Raw genomic sequence first — 21,468 nt, forward strand, 5'->3', positions numbered from 1 at the left:
CAAAAACAGATTGGATAGTTGGAAACTTATGTCAATGAGTTTCAGAAAAAAATTAATAGTTCCTAATATGCCACAGAAAGAGTTGTCATGCTCTTTAAGGAAGGTTTAAGTGATAAGTTGAAGGAATTGGTTAAGTCCCATGGGCCTAGTTCACTGGATGATGCTATTTGTTAAAGTAACTAAGATTGTTTCTACAAATGTATAATCATGGCCATTGATATTGATGATTTTAAAATTCAGATTTCAATCTCATATAAATATGAGAGGAGACATGTCTCTTCAAGAGACATGTCCCTGTAGTTAATCATCATTTAACTCACCTTTAAGCATATATATTAATATTAATATATTAACCATATATGTAATATATTATTATATGATTATATATAATGCATAATAATATATATTATATTACATATATATAATATATATTATATATGTATCTTATATATAATATATATTATATATAAGATATTTATCCTAAAGATAATTTACCATCAACGAGGTATCTCATGATAAAATCAATTTGACAAAAGCTACAACAAAGTCATGTCCCGTAGAGACATGACTCTACTTGGCCAAAGGCCACATAGGGCCATGTTCCTACTTGATCACCGTCGGTGTATAAGCAAATACAATTAGTTTGCTTCTCAATCGACAATCATGAGGTGGTAAAACAATTACATTCAGGAACTTCCTAACATAATAGTCTCTTCTGATTATAAGAGCCCGATTAGTTAAGTCATTTATAAATAAATAGACATATATACATAAAACAATGTTCATATAAATCATGAACACAAATACTCAATGTAATGAGTATATCACTTCAACTGATGCTATACTTCAACACTCCCTCTTAGCAAGGGAGAAGTGACAAAAACATTTTGTGAGATATCAGTATCAAGGATATCTATACACAACATATTATCTAACTTTAACACTCTAAAATAGTGACTTGTCAACTAACTACAATCACAACGTCATGAACACTATCATAACATATATAATGATCTCTAATTGTCTCAAACAGTATCTAGAGTAATCATAATTCTTTTGTTATCACTGACTTTTGGCGTATTTGGAACAAAACTATCATAATAATAGGCCTATCATTTGCAAGATCGTCACCTTACAAAGATTACCTTCTGTCTGTTCGTTATCATGATGTCTAGCAAAATCTAGCCCAAAGAACCATGATAACAGGTCTAACATTTATAAGATCATCATCTTATAATGGTTACCTTCTGTTTATATATGTCAATGAAAGATCGCCACCTTTCATTACATATCATATGTGAAATAGTAACCACCATGAACCCAGTCATAGGGTGGTACAAAGGGTTTTCACCTCATATTTCTCTCTCATAAAGGAGAGCACATTATAAAGAATTTCTCTTAGAACTTCTCCTCATATAGAATATATCATCCACAAAGGATTGCATATCAAAATTTCTCCCTCTGAACATCGATCCTGGGAAGTCAGGTCCTCTAGTTACTTCCTCAGAAACTCTCTTTACCCAAGGATGCCTGTTGAACTCATCACTCCCTCATGATATACGTAAGAGTAGGCCCATCAACATCATGCAATCACCCACGTGTATTTCTAGACTCCCTCTGAGTATAAATCTTCTAAGCTCTCCCTCTAAGTATAAATCTTCTAAACTCCTGCATTGCCTTTGACGAAGTGCCATACTCCCTCTTAATGTAGAAGAATCTCATAATCTCAATCATCAAAGATGAGAGCCTTATTTTATCCATCTTGATCATCAAGATCTTTGGAGTTACTATCATTAGGTTGAATCTGCCCAATATCTAGTAGGATGTGTAAAGTACCAACTTTTTTTTCCTATAAGAGCATCCTCAAACATAAAGGAAAAGATCAAGGTAAATAACCCTTATAGTATGTATAGAAATACCAATAAGAGAGAGACTACAAATCAGATAAATGCAAAAGATAAGAATACTTATCTGCACATGAAGATTCAAAAATTGTCTTCTTAGATTATTTGAGAATAGAACATCTCCCTTCTAATGAAGGTTCAAGTGGGAATGTAACGTTGACTATTATTCCCCCACAATATAAAATTCCCACATATTCTTATATTGTTTTGTATCAAATATGATAACTTCTTTCTAAGCTCCAACTTGCTCTTTTTATCCATTGAACATCTAAACATTCATTTAGCTTAATAGTAGAAACGAACACAAACTCGTCCAGAATACACCAATATCTTGATTGAGTATGATTGTGCCACTTGAATGACTCTACAAGTCATATGTCAAGTATGATTTATCATTTATCGTAGATAATTCAAATGAACTCATCACTTTTATATAATGTACACAAGGGATAGGCCCATTAAGAACACATAGTTGCATGAATTATAGTCCTCTTGATTGTTACAATTTATCGATCATTGAAGATTCTATCACAACATGGTTTACTCCCTCTGAATCAATATGATCGAGATCACTGAAGGTTGACAAAACCATATACTCTATCTGCTCCCTCTCTTCCAAGGTTGCAGCTGATAAGATGTCAAATGTTCAGCTCCCTCTTAATCTCAATCTCTCTTGCAAGAACATTCTCAAAGGAAAAGATCAAGATACATAACTCTTATAGTATAAATAAGAATAATACTAACAACAAAAAATCTCATTATTGTCATGATTCACATTATAATTGTCAATTTTATAAATTTGTATACTATTGTTATGACATTCAAATAATATTTAAATATTCATATGTCCTTATATTTAAATATTATATTCAAATGTTCATATTCAAATAATCATAACCAAATATTTACAATATGCAATAATACATTATTCAAAATATACTCAATAATTTTATCTTACCATACCCTAACCCAAGGCGTGGGGTCTACGCTTCCTCACCATCCTCTTATTTGAATAAATCTTCTACCATTTGCCTTATTTCTGATTGCCTTGGGATTTAATGAATTTACCGTGTTGGATGTGATGCCCTTTCCATGCGGCTCCTTTACCTTCTACTTGCGATCTCTGTGGATTGCATTTCTACTTTACCTTCTACTTGCGATCTCCATGGATTGCGTTTCTAGTCAATGTGAGTGACCACTAACTCACAATCTGCTACTTTGATTTATCCGACAATGTAGACCTTTGAGGGGTTATCATATGCTATTGGTATGCACCTTCATCATCTTCGCCAACTCTCCTTCGATCTCCTTAAGCCTTAATTTATGTGGATAAAGTCTTCTCTCAGTATGATGAATAGTAAGAATGTGTGTCACTTCATAAATCCTTCCGGCAGCATGGTGATCCATTATTCATACGTGGTGATTCGTTCCTTTATATTAAGTATCTCATGCTCTTAGTTGTTTGTCATAACCGTGTTTTCTTTGTATTTCACTTTGCACGTCGATCATGGGGGGTCATTATTATGCAATTACCTTGTAATGTAATCACAACCAATGCGGAGATGTGTTGTTTGAAACCACTTTGTCGTTCAAATATTATAGTATATGTAACCTTATAGTGTTTGAATTATTTGGCATGCATAAGGTGGTAGTTTTAGACCCTTGTCCAAGTGTCTTTCTCTCTCTAATCCTATGAGCTCCTTCCTATCCAATCGGTAGAAAAATGTTCTCCAAACCATGGATGTAATAGAAGATCTTTTGGGGTTCGACCAATTAAAAAAACTTTCAATTTTGCTATTTTATTCATTTTCATTTTATAGTCAAAACAAAAACTTCACAATGCAACACGCAGACATCTTTGCCATTACACACCTGTTCAACATGGTGCCTTATGCTTTCATGCTACACAAAGTGTATCGTATCCTTTATTCTTCCATTGGATCGGGACTGTAGCTTGATAATTTAGTCACTGCTGATAATTTAGTCAAAGACAAAAACAAAAACGGTGGGAATATTTTTAATTTAATGCGCTCTCCAATAGTCAATGAACCCTTTAAAAAGAATAGCCAACATCACAAAATTAGCACCAGGATATGAACATGGCCAACGATATATACACATTCAATATGCAAAATTTTGTATTACAATCGATCTTTGATGCATTTGTAGTTGGCTCTGATAACATGTTAAAGTAACTAAGAACATTTCTGCAAATGTATAATCATGGCCATTTTTATTGATGATTTTAAAACGCAGATTTGGATCTCACATAAGTATGAGAAGAGACATGTCTCTTCAAAAGACATGTCCCTATAGTTAATCATCATTTAGTTAATAAATAACTATATGTATAGCTCACCTTTAAGCATATAAATAATATTAATATATTAACCATATATGTAATATATTATTATATTATTATATAATAATATATAATGCATAATATATAGAGTATATATTATATATATAATGCATAATATATATAATATATATTATATTACATATATAATATATATTATATATAAAATATTTATCTTAAAGATAATTTACCATTAACGAGGTATCTCATGATAAAATCAATTTGACAGAAGCTACAACAAAGTCATGTCCCGTAGAGACATGACTCTACTTGGCCAAAGGCCATGTAGGGTCATGTCCCTACTTGATCACCATCAGTGTATAAGCAAATAGAATTAGTTTGCTTCTCAATCGACAATCATGAGGTGGTAAAACAATTACATTCAGGAACTTCATACCATAATAGTCTCTTCTGATTATAAGAGCTCGATTAGTTAAGGCATTTATAAATAAATACACACACACACACACATATTCTTATCAATATGAGACATAAAACAATATTCATATAAATCATGAATACAAATACTTAATGTAATGAGTATATCACTCTAACTAATGTTATACTTCAACACTATTGGGCTAGCTTATGATTTGAATGTTAGACTCTTGCCAGTAACAGAATAGAGATTTCACCTCATTGAAAACCAATAAGAAAAAATTTAATTAGCAAAGAAATATGACCTTCAATTAGCAAAAGATCATGCCTACACAAGCTAAAAAGGAATCCAAAAATGAACTAAGACGGAAAAAACTGTGCTTCTTTTATAAGGAGTTGTGGGTGATAAGTTATTGCATGGGAAAGGGCAAGTTCCATTTGATTGAGTTTCACCAAGTGTTGTGCCTTATGAACCATTCATTAGAAAGCCCCTTAAGCTAAGTGTTCCATTTATTCTCATGAGAGATAGATTCGTATGAATCACTACTCATGAAACATGGGTAAATGAGTTTGAGACAAAAACTATAGAATCAAATCCTGACAGCAATGTTAGAATTTGAACTGTTGTGGAAAATATCTCCTAATTATAAATTGATGAGCTTAAGGGGCTTTCTAATGAATGGTTCATAAGGCTAAACACTTGGTAAAGGTTTTGCAAATGGGGTTGCAAACAAAGCGAGTTTAACCATGGAAGAAACTCCATAGTTAAGCACACTCAAGCTGGAGTAGTACTGGGATGGATGACCTCCGAGGAAGTCCCAGTGCTTCACCTCTATGAGAATCACCTGAATCCAATGAGTGCTAAGTGTTCCATTTATTCTCATGAGAGATGGATTCGTGTGAATCACTACTCATGAAACATGGGTTGATGAGTTTGACTCAAAAACTAAACAGCTAAATCCTGAAAGCAATATCACAATTTGACTTGTTGTGAAAAATATGTACTACTTATCAATTGATGAACTTAAGGGGCTTTCTAATGAATGGTTCATAAGGCACAACCCTTGGTGAAGGTTTTGCAAATGCAGTTGCAAGCAGAGTGAATTTAACCATGGAGGAAACTCCACAGTTAAGCATGCTCAAGCTAAAGTAGTATTGAGATGGGTGACCTCTCAAGAAGTCTCCATGCTTCACCTCTGTGAGCATCACCTAGATCCAATGAGTGCTAAGTGTTCAATATTCTCATGGAAGATAGATTCGTATGAATCACTACTTATGAAACATGGGTCAACGAGTTTGACTCCAAAAGTACACAATTAAATCTTGATAGCAATATCAAAATTTGACTTCTTGTGGAAAATCTCCTACTCATCCATTGCTTTATTTCCATTGTCCAATAAGTCAACAAATAATGAACCCTCTTACCATGTCAATATCCAATCTATGTTATATAAATATGGTGCAACGTTTGGGTATATTCCTGCTGGAAGTCCACCTGATAGAAGGTTTGAACATGTGATTGAGTTAGAAGAAGGTTCAAAACCAGTTGTCACAACACCTTATAAGCATCTTCATCATTTCAACGAGGAAATTGAAAAAACAATCCAGGAGTTGCTGAAAATGGAACACATGTGCCCAAGTTCTAGCCCTTTTGCTTCTTTTATAGTGCTGATCAAGAAGAAAGATGATACATTATGAATGTGTATTGATTACAAGGCATTGAATAAAAGGATTATAAAGAATAGATGTCCCATACCTAGGATAGATGAACTGCATGGTTCAATTCTAATTTCTAAGATTGACTTACAATATAGTTATCATCAAATAATTGTAAGGGAAGAAGACATTCAGAAAACAGCATTCCATTGTCACTATGGACACTTTGAATTCCTTGATATGCCCTTTGGACTAACAAATGCACCAACAACTTTGAAATCTTGCATGAACCATATCTTTCATGAAAAGTTAAGGAAGTTTGTCTTGGTGTTCTTTGATGATGTACTAATATACAATAGAACTTGGATGAACATTTGCAGCACTTAGATATTGTTAGCGAAGCATTCTTTGTTTGCAAAAGCTTCAAAGTGTGAGTTTGGAATGTTTGAAATTTTGTAATTCAGACATGTGATTGTAATTGAAAGAGCCAAGGTTCATTGAGAAAATATAGGTAATCATGAGTTAGCCATCCCCAAGAATATATTTGACTTTGAGGCTTTTTGGGTTTATGTTGTTATTACCACAGGTTTGTGTGAGATTTCTTTGTTTGCAAAAGTGAGTTTGGAATGTTTGAAATTTTGTACGTGGGACATGTGATTGTAATTGAAGGAGCCAAGGTTCATCAAGAGAAAATATAGGTAATCATGAGTTAGCCGCCCCCAAGAATATATTTGACATTGAGGCTTTTTGGGTTTATGTTGCTATTACCAAAGGTTTGTGTGAGATTTTTACCAGTTAGCTTCTCCATTGAACAATCTTACTAAGAAAGGGGCTTACCAGTGGTCTTCGAAGGCACAGGATACATTTGATAGGCTCAAAAATGTCATGAGCGAATGTCTCGTATTAGCACTCCCACTTTTACAAAGCCTTTTATTGTAAAATGGGATTCTTTTGGACAAGAGATTGGAGTAGTGTTAACGCAAAATAAGCATCCCATTTCATTTGGGAGCAGAAAGGAGCAGAGATTCATCAAGAGAAATTATAGGCAATCATGAGTTAGCCGCCCCCAAGAATATATTTGACTTTGAGGCCTTTTAGGTTTATGTTGCTATTACCGAAGGTTTGTGTGAGATTTTTACCATTGAACAACCTTACTAAGAAAGGGGCTTACTAGTGGTCTCCGAAGGCACAGGATACATTTGATAGGCTCAAAAATGTCATGCGCATGTCTAGTATTTACAAAGCCTTTTATTGTAGAATGGGATTCTTTTGGACAAGAGATTGGAGTAGTGCTAATGCAAAATAGGCATCCCATTTCATTTGGAAGTGAAAAGCACAGAGATGCAGAAAAGTTGTATTCCACGTATGATAAAGAGATGTTGGCTATAATGCATGTTGTAGCCAAATTCAAACAATATTTGGCAAGTGCAAAATTTATTTTCAGAACTAATAATAATAGTTTGAAGTCCTTAGAGAAGAAGGATCTCAATAAACATCAACAAAAGGGTAAGTAAAATTCAAGAAAATGATTTTGATGTAGAATATATCAAAGGGAAAAAGAAAGTAGTTGTTCACGCTATTTCTAGGAGATCTACTCTTTGCTCACTTACAGTGATTTCCACTAATTAGATATCTCAATTGTTATTTGAGTATACTAAGAATTCCTCTACTTGTGATTTAGTGGATAGAAGAGTGCAAGATGATAGAGATGTGATATACTACAAGAAAAGAATCTACCTTGTGCGTGAATCTAGGTTGAAGCACAATTTTACGACAGTATCACGTGACACTCCTCTTGCGAAACATCCAATTTTCTTCAAAACTTACAAGCAAGGGAGAGTTTTTCCTGGAGGGAATTTAAGGATGATGTGCTACAACATGTTCGTGAATGTTCGATATGTCAGCAAAAAAATCAGGATGCACCTTTCCTTCAAATCTTCTACAACCACTACGCATTCCAAAGCAAAAGTGGGAAGCTAGATCAATGGATTTCATCACAGGACTTCTACAAGTACAAGGAAAGACTATATATTTGTGGTGGTGGATAGTTGACTAAATATTCTTGTTTCTTGGCCATTACTAGATGTTGGTTGCGAAAACAACATATTGGAAATCCAAGAGTTTTGCCAATTCTCTAATAGGATTACTCAATCAATTTTGGCCAATGAACGGAAATAACCTCCTGATTCAATTCCCCTGCACTTTAGGCTTCGCTAAAGCTAGGTGGGTAAACCTTCACTTTAAACCCTAATCACTTGGTCCAAAGCTTTTCTATAGAGAATTTAAACTTTGTGAGTTCTTAAGTTGGCAAAGTCCTTAAACTTGATCAAAATAAAAGTTATATGAATGCTTTAAGATATTTACTTGTGTTATGAATATTATTTAAATGAAAGCAATAGCATTTATGAGTTATGGATATGGCAGAATATTGAACTTCAAGGCCTCAAGCATTGACCCAATTTCACAAAATAAATTGTAGACTAGTGCCATATCCAACCTTGGGTAAATAGAGTCAAACTTTATCCAAATTCTTATATATAACCTTGAGAGACAATTCTATACCATCCACTACTTTATAGACTGAAGATTCAATTGGCAACACAAACCCTAGTCTAGTTGAATTTAATTCTTTGGGAAAACCAATTAGACAACATTTCATATGCAAATTTTGATGATTAAAGACATGCATTGCAATTAACTTCTTCAGTGTTAGTAGCAATTGATTTTAAAATCAAAAATCACAGGGATTGATCTAAACTAAATACATAAACTTCAATTTTGAAGATGAATAAGAAAAATAGGGTTCTTGCAGTAATTTTGAAAATGAGCACAATAAATTTGTGCTTCAATTGCACTATCCTACCTACCAAAAACTGCAAAAAACATCTATTCCTTATTCTTATCTATCTCTATATTTTTTCTTCCTTCACCGCTCACTCCTCTTCTTTTTAAATAACCTTCATTTATACCCTCACCAATGGGGTGCGTGCCTTTTCAAAATGAAAGGTTATCTCTTTAAAATTAAATAACATTTTCTTTTCAACCATAATCGCACCCTTCCATTTAAATAATTTTCTTTTATCATAATTGTAGCTCTAAACATGAGCCTCCAATAACTTTAATCATTCGTATGTCAGACTTCATATTTTTGAGATTGTCGGTGATGACATTTTAATATCACAGCATATACAAGGAATTGGTTTCATGCTATCATAAATCTTCAGCATCATATAAGCATATGGTCTTTATCTCTATTGCCACTGGTCAAAGTGAATATGCATTGTCATCAATGTGTAAACATCGGGTTTTTACTTTAGTATGAATGTACATCTTTATCGTCTAACAATCTTTTCTAAAACCGTCACTGCACTAATATTTTATTTCTGTTTATCAACTCATCTTTATTTGATTGCCCCTATGTATCACGTTCTTGTCCTGGATATTGCACTCCTGAAAATTAATGGTTGTACAGTGTATCGCACTCAAACAAACATCAAGAATGTCTTTAAAATAACATGCTCCATCAGGACATATCTCCTCTTTTCAGCGATGATGTCTCCCTTCGATGTACTTAGTGTTATGTCGCCCATTTACTCGATACTGACTTGATTGCATAATGTTTTGTTATTGTTTACTCCCATCATTTTTCTACCTTGGATTATTTACAATGAATTTTAAATAGTTATTTAAAATGGTGAATCTTGTATCTTCTATGTATTTGCAAGTTTTTGTTCGAGTTCAGCTTGTCTACCATTTCGGAAGTGAACGAACTCCCTTACTTGACATCTGTAGTTTCAGTGGGAGTCACTCCTAACCATATTCTACTCGGGGCCCAAATTCCAAAATCAATAAATATTTCTAGATCTTGCACTGTGTTAATAAATATCTAATTAAAATTTGCAACCTAAGACGGATACCATCGGGGGACTTATGGAGGGAAGGAAGGAAGGACTGCACTGAAGATCAGGAATGTGCGAAGAAGGTAACCAATGGAAGTATGTGGGCAGTGATTCTACTGTATGAAGGGGAGAATCTACATGCCATGTATGGCAGCTAGTAGTACGGTCTGGAGAACCAGTCCCAAACGGGAGCAATTTCTACCTTTGGAACATTACAATCTGGGATTCCAGAAAGGTCCAAGCTTCCACATCAACAAAGAAGAAGACTTCACAGTGCAGGTTGTGAGATCCAATTACAACATTTTAGACATCAATCCGCCTATTGGCTGAAAAGATTTAGATAAATATAGTGATAGTAGGAAGCTTTGACAGTCTCCCTACTTCAGTCCATTATATGTGTAGAGATACTAAGATTGATGTAGTAGGAGAAACAATGATAGTTTTATTTTGATAGTTCTTAAACTTGAGCAGAAATCTGTATGTAAACATGTTCCAAGACCTTGTGTAGTATTCCTTATGTTGTGACCCCGCATGGTCTTATATTTTGTGACCCTATATGGTATTCCTGTTGCTACTGAACAGTGCGAAGTCTGAAACATCATACATTTTGTCATCCTTTTGATTTCCTCTTTTCAATACAAAATGAAAATAATATACTAATAATTTAAAATAGCAGTCACCCTCTTTTTAGGCATTTGACTATTTCATATCAGTATACAGTCTATCATTTTTATTTCATAAGTGTTAAATAGATTTCAGACAACTTAGATCACCAATATAAAAGGCAAGCTTGCTTCCAATTAGAATTTTGTTGCATTGCAATGGACCCAACCAATACTAACCTAGAATGGTTACACTTCGAGGAACATAAGTCAGATGATGATCGATGCTGGATGCTCTATGTCATGTTTGGAGGAAGAAAAAATAAGAAATAAATGCTAAATGTGCAAGCAACCATGTACGAATTCTTGTGGAAGTTCTAATGATCTAAAATGTCAACTAATACTACATTAACCCATAGCATGATCATTGAAGCCAGATATTTTACTTTAAATTGTACAGACACATAGCTAGCACTAATTTACTATCCTACAACGTGTGAGGGATTGTTCATTGGTTCCTATGAAAAATCTAGCAGGTAGCACTAGACAAAAAGGAATTGAATAAAGATTCAAAACCCTAAGAAATGACTTCTTCCATGAAGGGAAATCTGTCATAAAAGTTAACTTCATGCTTCAAAATGATAAGCAAGCTTGTGGAAGTATCAAATATCTAGAAAAAGCTACTAGCATCTAGATATCATGTCGACCAATTGCTTATTTATAACCAAGTTTTCTGCTACTAAAATGATGCACTTGAAATAGATGATGCACTTGAAATAGTGATCAATCAACCAATGAATTCCTTCATAACTACTTTGAGAAAATTACAAATATGAGTAGCTATCATAAATGATTAATTTGGGTATTATCAATCATAGAGAAGTGGCTCATCGATATGAATTTAATCAATCGCATAGCATCCATGTTATTACACAAGGGCTTGAGATTGTCACTCAGTTATCAAGACATGGATGAGACTTGAGCGTATATTACTTAAATGACCATAATATTACATGACTTATCTGATATACTTCAATAGCATGACCTCTTACACAATTGCTCCTGCAAGTAAAATATGTACGATTTGAATTTCCCAACATCGCATTGAAGTGTGCTTATTTGTAGGGGAAGTGAATATTTATATTTTTCTCTCTAAGTATTTAACAAGCATATCAATGCAAACTGCAAAGTCAAACTATTGAATACCAATACAAACAAAGCAATAATCACACTCTGCTAGAGAGGCAATATTAACATTCTATTTGGGATAAAGATACTAAGACTTTACCTTGTTTCGTTTTCCAGCACACTGCCTCTTCCAGAAGAGTCTTTGACATCTAGCAAAAATAAGAGTGCATATTATAGCCAGTTCTATTTGCTTGTCTCAATATCATACTTGAATCAAAAGTTACAATCTCTGCTGATAATTCATATGATCAAATGGCTAAATGCTTGAAATTAATTCACAAATTAGCTTATCCTAAGTATCTCTCAAAATTCAAAAAAGTGTGAGGCTGTGGAACAAAGCATGACATAAGAAACTAAAATACAAAGCAGTACATCAAACCTTCGGTAATTGCTCAGCTAACAGGCTGCACCTGCCCCTCATTTCAGTTGGATTATTACATGATTGGACCTTCATCCAGAAAAAAAGGCCAAATGATTAATATGTACCATTCATGCATGTGCATAACAAAATGTTTTAAAAAACATCTAGGAATGTGTCAATATGAACGTAAAGAGATGTGAAATATGTCTACATCAAGATTAAGAAGCTTTCATCATGTTTCTAAAGAAACAATATGTCAAATTGGATAGAGAGTAAGCATTCACTTGCCATAGGAAGAAGAATCTTTCTTTTCAGACCAACATTGCACTTCAAATATACAATGGCCTAATTGACCATATCAATTACAAAGACTCCACAACCTAGCATATTCAAGGTCCGCGCAACCTCCACCTTTGAACTAGCCATCTACCCCCACCCTAAAAAATCACCCCTAGGCTGATTGGAGCAAAGATCTGCCTCGTCAAAGAAGCAAGATGGTCTCCTCACAAAGCACTCCAAACAAAACCAAATTGCAATTTCAAATTACCTATATCAAATAATATAGAAAAGATTTGCACGGACGATTTGCTATAATTCATTCTGCTACAGATTGACAAGAAGATTATCAAGGCTTCTTTCCCCACCAAACAGGAAAATGGATTTAACTAATTATATAAACCATGACAAAGCTGAAACTTTCCATGAATGAACACAAAGTAGTCTCTGACCACTCAAGGAATATTCTGTACCTAGAAAATCATAGGATGTTTTCCAAGGTCTTTGAAAATATGGATGTAATAAGACTAAAAATCTTTATTGATTTATAGAAATTCTTGTAGTTGGAAAGAAAGCTTCATGACTATCTTCTCCATCGAAAGGGAAAATGAATTAATTCCTAAAAGAGGCCCTTGGTTTGTGAAAAAAATAGGTTTATTAATCAAGTATAGATTTCCTACCTTAAATGCAACAGATCTTTTGAGCACAGTTTCAGTGTGAGTTGGGTTACACTTGCTTCCATATGAAGTTATGAACATTAGCAAGAATACAATTAAAGAAAACATTGAGTAATAAGGAAGTACATGACTGCTGCCTTATCCAATAAAGATCCTCTAGTATTCCCAATTATGCAAGGATCTGTGTCAGCATTGCTAGACATGTCATTGCCCAACCATTGTATCATAGATGTGCGAGGAATTGAATTGGAGCAGTTAATAGGCTATAATAGTATAACATTTCCCCTTAGTTACTGATGCATCTGGATTTGCCCCTGGTGCGGATGCGGATGCGCGAGGATGTGCCGATGCGTTAGGATGCGTGACGGATGCTTCCAGGAAGCATAAACCTGGCTTGCGGATGTGTGCGGGGTGCTCCGAAGAGCATCTGGACGCATCCCATGAGCGTCCGGCTTTTTTCACCACCCATTCACTTAAGTGACTCAAATAACGTGTTTAAAATAGTTTTCTATTGTTTTTTCCCTTCTATTTGCCTTAAAGCCCTAAAACGGCCCTTAAAGAGGCCATTCATTGCCCATTCTTCCCATTTTGTTTTCAGCTAGGCTCTCTTATCATTTCGTCTCCATTAAGAAATTCCGAAAGCAAGGTCATTGTTTTGAAGAGGATCATTCCTAGGGTGTCTATTGAGCTTCCACAAAGGACGAATAAGCATCTAAAGTAAGCATCCAATCCATTTCATGAGTTTTTTTAGTATTTTTTTTAGTTCTTCATGAATTTTTCAAGTTTTAGGAGAAATCTTTCAAGAAATTTTGTTTTTTGTTTTTTTTAAAGAAATGAAGGAGTCAGTTTTTTTAAACATTTCTAAGTTGTTTTTTTCTATTTTCTTATTAGATTTATAGTTTCTATTGTGCAAGAATGGCCACTACTAATAGTCAAAGTTCACCAGCAGGGCAAGAACGAAGTGATAACTTCAATATTGATGTGGCATCTCCATTATGGAGACACACCACAAGATTATCACAAGTTTCTGGAGGTGGGTCATACATTTGGAGATGCAATATATGTCATAATAAACCATTCAACAGCTCATATTCTCGAGTCAAAGCTCATTTTATGGGCCCTACTGGCAAAGGAATAGCATTGTGCAAAAGAAGTAAAGATGGAAAAAGGTTAAATGATGCACAATTAGCCGGATTCATAAAAGAACAAGAGACTGTTAATCGTTTAGTGAGCAAATCAAAAACAAGTTTTTACAAATCTGCATCTACAAAGAGCAAAGTGAATGTGCCCCCTGATCATGTTACATCCTCCAAACATCCATTCTTGGAAGTGGCAAAGGATGATGATGAAGTAGAAGTCATTACCCACAAAAGAGGTCCGTTGGATCAAGCATTCAAAATGGAGGCAAGAGAGATTGTTGATGAAGCAATTGCACGTTGTCTTTATGCCAATGGTCTTCCTTTCAATTTGGTAAGATTGCCATATTGGAGGGAAATGTTGCAGCCATCCTTAAAGCACCAGTTGATTACATTAGCCCCGGGTATGAAAAGGTGTGTACTACTCTTTTGCAAAAAGAAAAGATTTCTGTAGACAAAGCTTTTCAACCAATTAGGACATCTTGGAAAACTTCCGGCATAACAATAGTATCTAATGGATGGAAAGACACAAGAAATCGACCATTGATAAATGTGATTGCAGTGTCTCCCAAAGGGGCAATGTTTTTGAGGGCTATTGATTGTGAAGGACAAGTTAAGGATTCACAATTCATTTCTAGAATTCTCATTGAGGCAATAGAGATGGTGGGTAGTGAGAATGTGGTCCAGGTGGTTACAAATAATGCCACGAACTATAGGGGTGCAGATGCTTTGGTTGAGTCTCAATATGGCCATATTTTTTGGACACCATGCACCGTACACTCTCTCAACTTGGTCATGCAACAAATTGGCACCCAAATAGATTAAGTGAAGCAAATATACCAAGAGGGAGAGGAGATACAAATGTTTGTGACAAACGACCACATGTCACAATCTATATTTAGATCATTCTCCAAGCTGGAGTTGTTGAAGGTAGATTTAAAATTGTAATTATTTAGTTTCATTTATTTATTTATTTTGAATAAGTTTTATATTCATGTTCAATATCAAATTTTCTTGTTTATAACTTCGTTTTATATTTGATGTCATATTGTCAACTTGCTTATAGGTAGCTGAGACTAGATTTGCATCTCATACTATTGTTCTGAAATGACTCCTCAACGTGAAATCAGCATGGGCCAAATGGTTATTTGTCACCAATGGGCCATATGGAAGGCTTCAAATTCAGAGAGAGCCTTGAAGGTCTGGAGTACGATCTTGGATGAGCACTGGTGGGCTCGTGTGCAATTTGTGTTAGATTTCACCGAGCCTATCATGACTATGCTACGCTTTGCCAATACAGATGCACCTTGCTTGGGGGATGTGTACGATGACATGGACACCATGGTAGAAAAGGTAAAGCTTTTCATACAAGCACATGAGACTAACCCCATAGAATGTGAAGCCTTGTGCAAAAAGGTGGAGGATATCATTCATCATCGTTGGGAGAGATTGACTACCCCATTGCACCTCCTTGCATATGCCTTATCTCCAAGGTACTATAGCCAAGAAATACTTGCTATGCCGGATAGAATTGCACCATATGCGGATGAAGAAGTTGCTACTAGGTGCTACACTGCATTTGCAAGACTCTTCCCAGAGGAGGAAATGCACAGAAAGGTGAGGCAAGAATTTGGCTTATTTCCTTTAGGATCAAAACTTACTCCATATGCAATAAAGGACCAAAATGAGATGGGAGGTATCACATGGTGGTACATGTATGGTCAACCATTCAAGCATCTACAGCGTCTTGCAATCAAGATCCTCTCACAAGTAAGTTTTCATTTATTTATTTATTTATTTATTTCTAGCAAATGTATTCTACACTTTAGTGTTTAAAATTCTCTAATGTGTTTTTAAAATTTTAGGAACACTATTCAGGTTGCAAGTTCTTCTGCTGCTGAACGGAATTGGAGTACATACTCCTATATCCATTTAGTGAAGTGCAACCAGTTGGGCTCAAATAAAGTTGAGAACTTGGTTTATATACATACCAACTTGCATCTTTTGTCACGTAAGGAGGATGGATTCAAGGAAGGGTCAACCAAGCTTTGGGATGTAGCCCCTAAATCTGCAGACTTGGATGCAACACTTCAAGATCTTACTGTAATGCCGGATGATGATGTTGATAACATCATAGCATGTGCATCTAGCACAATTGGAACCATGCATGCTTCAAATGAATTTGCAAGTGTTGCTGCAGCAGGAGGAGATAATGAGAATGTGGATTTTTTTGAGAATCCTTATGATTCTGAATGACTGAATGTGATTTGTGAATCTTGAGCATTGACTCTTGATTGATCAACATTGAAGTTTTGAACCATGAACTATGTTTTGATTTTGTAATTCAAACTACATTGGAATCTTGATGTTTTGATTACTATTGTAACGTATTTCAATTTGATTATGATAAATTATAATAATTCAATGAATGGTTTATTATTTTACATTTGATATTTCTTGTATTTCTTTGCATACATTGTCATAAATTATAGTTGACAACTTAGATACGGACACACCCAAACGTATCCAAAATTCCAAAAAAAAAAAATCCATGCATCAGCACCCCACACCCGCATCAGCATCAGAACCAGAATCGGTAACTTAACATTTCCCCATAGGTTGTCTTGAATAAGGTCATCCAACTAAGATTTGTTTACTCCACAACCATACAAACATAGCTACTAGCCAAAGAAGTTAGTAGCCACATCCTCTCCAGAATTTTAACAACAATCAGTTACCCTTCCCAAAAAATATGTCAGATTACAAATGAAAACCCTCACAAATTAAGGACAACTTCCAAAGGGCATATATATGCGAAGGACAAGCTCCACAAACCTAGAGAAAATAACTCAAAAAACTTTTTCATACTTTGGCCTCAGAGGGACACAATGAAGTCAAAATCAAACAGCTGAAGAAACAAAGGCCACTAGAGATGAACTTGGGATCAAAGAAAACATTTCTAATTCAAACTATAATCTCCCTGCACCAAATTCCAACTAAATGTTGCCTATGCTTCACAAACAATAACAAGATATATAATTTTCAAAGTAAAGACAAAGGCTCAATCTGAATTTCAAAAGCCAGCATCAGGTCATGATAAAATCCTCTTGAGGGAAGCACTAAAATATTTTGATGGCATTGTGTCAGAAATAAATTGTGTTTTTTATGATTCTCATCTACAATTCTGCACTCATTTTAGCACTTCACCTAGTCTTATTTTAGCATCAGTTAGCACATTTTTCAAGCCTAATTACCAACCACAAATAGCATAAATGGAATGAAAAGTATTAGAATCCTCCCCTCTAACTATCACTTGAATCTGGAGCTATGTTCTTCTAAGGACACCAATTCCACTGATACTCATGTCTATGTTCAAATTTATATTTTGGTCCCAACAACTATTTTAACCCTGACTTCTGCTACATTTGCTAATAATCATTCATACAGAATCCACATATAAACCTAATTTCGACTAACATTTGAATCTCTCACACTCTTGATCATCTTTCTTAACACATGTTTTGATTCATATTAAATTTTTAAAAGGAGATACCATGGTTACAAGACAGCAAGCTTCAACATTACAGATTTAAGAAGTGAAGCTCTCTTTATCATTTGGACTCAAGCCATAGCATCTTTAGAAGGATTCTTCCTCCCTCCTCATTCCATCTCCATAGCTCTCCACTTCCTTTCCATTTGCCATAGTTTTCTTCCATTATAGATCCTTCATTGATGCCATAGTTTCCAAAATCCTTTCCCATCCTCTTTACAATGCAAATCTGAAGGTTCTTTTGTTCTCTTCAAACTACTCCCTGCATATTTTGTGACATTCTATCTCCCTCCTGATCTCTGTCCACTAGCACACATTGTCCCCATACAAAACTTTCAGAAGTGTCAAATTTAAAGCTAACATCTATTGTTTTCCCAAGTGCAACTCATGATCAGGTCTTGTCCAATTTGTTTTGTCATCCTGTCTTTACTCTTTCATAAATGTCCACAAAATCATGGAAAAGAGCTCTTGAAGTGATCCATCTAAGTGAAGAAAGGTAGGTTGCCTTCCAAGATTTTCGCCAAGTCTAAACACCGACCATGCAACTCTATGAGGAGAAACTGAAGTTGTGTTCAAACTCAAAGAAAAAAGCTAAGATATGAAGTCAAATGTGCATCTTTGAGAAAGTATCCAAATCAAAAATTGGTTATGTTTTGCATTGCAATGTCCCTTCAAACTAGAAAAAAAAAATTAATAACTTATCATATTCCTGTCTATCAGTTAAAGCAAGGGAATTAATAATCAATTAATTAATATTATTCTCCTAGAAGCCTATTTTAAGAAGAATATTATTTAATTAAAGACTGACTACCACTAACAACCAAGTGTATAGCTCTAAGGCATCAAAATGAAATTGACTGTTATCCATGAGGCATGGGTTTGAAACTCTATACTCAAAATACATAAAATTCTTTAAGTGTAATGGAGGCCATGATATTGTGATTGAGGAAAATGGCAACCATAGGCTAGCAGTCACATTCCCTTGCCTACTTTTTGAGTGAATCCCTATACAAATAGTACACCAGATTTAGTTTTGATTATCAAAGTGCAGCAAGATGGAAGTCTTGTGGTTATCCTTTGTGATTCTACAAGGAGGCCACAAGGGTCTTCCCAACATCATGAAGTTCCTCATGCCCTATAGAAACTATAGAAGAATTGTAGACAATTGGTTTGAGTACAGGATTGGCAGCTAACCCTGGGGTCCCATGGGGGGGGCTTGGGCTCTATATTTAAGGAGCTGGAGGTCCCATGATAATATTTTGGGGGGGCTAAAGCTTAATTTGGAATCTTTTCCTATTAACTAGGAGCCCTTACTTTTTAGTTGAGCGGATGCAAAAGGGGGGGGGGAGCTGGAAATAGCCCCTACTATTTAGGGAAGAATTCTGCCACTTGGCAAGAGCTTACCTTTCATTTCCCTCCAAATTGAAACCATGCTGCCAAAAATTCTAAAAGCAAAAATTTATATTTTGAATATTTCCTTCAATTTAGGAGCTAATTTTTTTAAGCAGATTTATATGTAATGCCCATGGGACCGCTCCCCTTTAAATGTTCCTAAAAAAGCTCAGCGGCACCCGCTCTATTTTTAAGCAAGCAGGTGCCCATGGGACACCAGCCTAAGATGGTTTATATTCTAGCCATCCAATGGGATCTCATAGAGTGAAACAAGAGACAAATCAATTTCCAGGCTAAGGCAGGTAAGAAAAAGCTCTCATGCTTTGAATGTTCTCTCTTGCTGTGCATGGTAGTGGGCACCAAGGGCACAGTCAAGTAATAGTGGCTGCAAGATGTTTCTGGGGAATGAGAACCGATGTTATATTGGATGGAAATCTCAGTGCTGCTGTGGGTGATCCATCTGCTACAGAAAGAGAAGCAGGTCCTTCTTCCCCGCTAATGACTAGATCCCTGACTTGATTTTTAGTTTGATCATGCCTCTTACTTGTAATTATTTCAATTTTGGGTAAGATGCCCTCTGAATGATAATCTAGTTTTGATTAGTATTGATCAGGACTTCTCATGTGAAATTCTAGGGTGGCCGAATTTGAGTAATACTAACATATGCAATTTTTGGAGTATGATGGCAATTATTTTCCAATGTAACTCTCATTGCCATTTCTCGTTGATCAGGGTGGCTTTCCAAAAGTGTGTCTAGGTTGCGGACGAGAGGAACAATTTTATGTAACCTTTCGTGTTTTCAGTTGGGGATTTCTAATCAAACCCCTCGTTTACCTATGAAGGAAAAATATCAAAATAGATAAATTGTTGATATGTTATGACCTCCCCTGGTTTTTTGCCAAGTCTAGGTCTAAACACAAAGTACGCCTGTGCAATCAGAACAGAATTCGAATCTCGGAAATATGTCCCTGATACCTGGTACACATATCAAGATGGTAAGTCATTCCAGGTACATGAAATGGCAAGAAAGACATCTACAGGGAGTCTGAAATCTCGCCCTAAGTCTCGTGCTTCTGAAAAATCTCCTGCAGTCCTTTAGCCCATTCATGCCGTCTCTTGCTGGCATCACCTAAGAATGACTAGAAAATCAATTCTATAGTTATAAAACCTTGTTGCTCAGGTCACCACCAAGTAAGATACCAATTTAGCTCGTGACACTCACTACGATAAATGGGAAGAAATTTGGTTTTTAAAAGAAAATACTCAGGTTCGAACCCCACTCAAAGGAAACAAACATACGATAGCAAAACTGGTTTTTAAAAGAAAATACTTAGGTTTGAACAACACTCAAAGGAAACAACCATACGATAGCAAATACTTTCTTGTCTAAAAGCTCTCAGCGTCTAGCGTCTTCTTAATAAAGAAAAAAGAAAATCAAATGTGAATCAAATTCAAGGATCAAATCAGAAGGAGAACGAAGCAAATGCTACCATGAAAAGCATGAATTGTGCAAGAAACCGATCTGAGGCTGCATCTGGCCCTGATATTGAATGCTTGTGCATTAAGCCCAATATTGCATTATCCCTTTCTAGCCGTTGAAGAGCTTCCATTTTTCAAACTCCTGATCTGCTACTGAACGGTTAGGCCAGCCTACCTTCGTGAGAAGTAGCAAAGATCTATAGCACTCGACGTGCGACCAAAGAGTCAGAGACGAGGCTTCATTGGAGAGCATACTTGTAAATGAATGAATGATTTTAATAAAGCAGCCTAAGGGACCACCTAGAAAAGCACACCACAAGAGAGAGAGGACCTTTAGTGTTTTGAAACAGCTTCTTTAGATCTATTCTTCTAAGATGAAATTAAATTTGTTGTCCTGTCTAAGTGTATTTCCTCAAATATAGAATTCAAATTGCACATGTTTTTTTATTCCCTTATCTTATTGTTATCTAGACATTCTTACCTATTAATACTCCACTTTTCCATCCATTGACCATTTTATTTCAGCTACATGTTTTTTCTTTTTGTCAAGTCTTTCTTCTATGATTAATTTAAGCCATCATTGATTTTCCAATCTTTGAGTTTTTTTTAAA

The 21,468-nt window shown here is 35.2% G+C and overlaps 1 protein-coding gene across 1 annotated transcript in view; it reads right to left on the bottom strand.

Moving 5' to 3' along the window:
• The window catches only part of LOC149534254 (ATP synthase subunit B), a 207,022-nt gene extending 185,894 nt beyond the window's left edge, over nt 1-21,128 (bottom strand). The window contains exons 1-3 of the mRNA XM_089803181.1: nt 20,869-21,128; nt 12,366-12,434; nt 12,087-12,135 (exon numbers count right to left, since the gene is read on the bottom strand). Of these exons, the coding sequence (XP_089659307.1) occupies nt 12,087-12,135; nt 12,366-12,434; nt 20,869-20,988 (238 nt within the window). The 5' untranslated portion in view covers nt 20,989-21,128. The remainder of the gene's footprint in view (nt 1-12,086; nt 12,136-12,365; nt 12,435-20,868) is intronic.
• Between the last annotated feature and the right edge of the window lie 340 nt (nt 21,129-21,468).

Source organism: Cupressus sempervirens, chromosome 10 (genome assembly GCF_028749045.1).
Source record: "Cupressus sempervirens isolate cs-2001-9-10 chromosome 10, ASM2874904v1, whole genome shotgun sequence".
NCBI classification, from domain to species: Eukaryota; Viridiplantae; Streptophyta; class Pinopsida; order Cupressales; family Cupressaceae; genus Cupressus; species Cupressus sempervirens.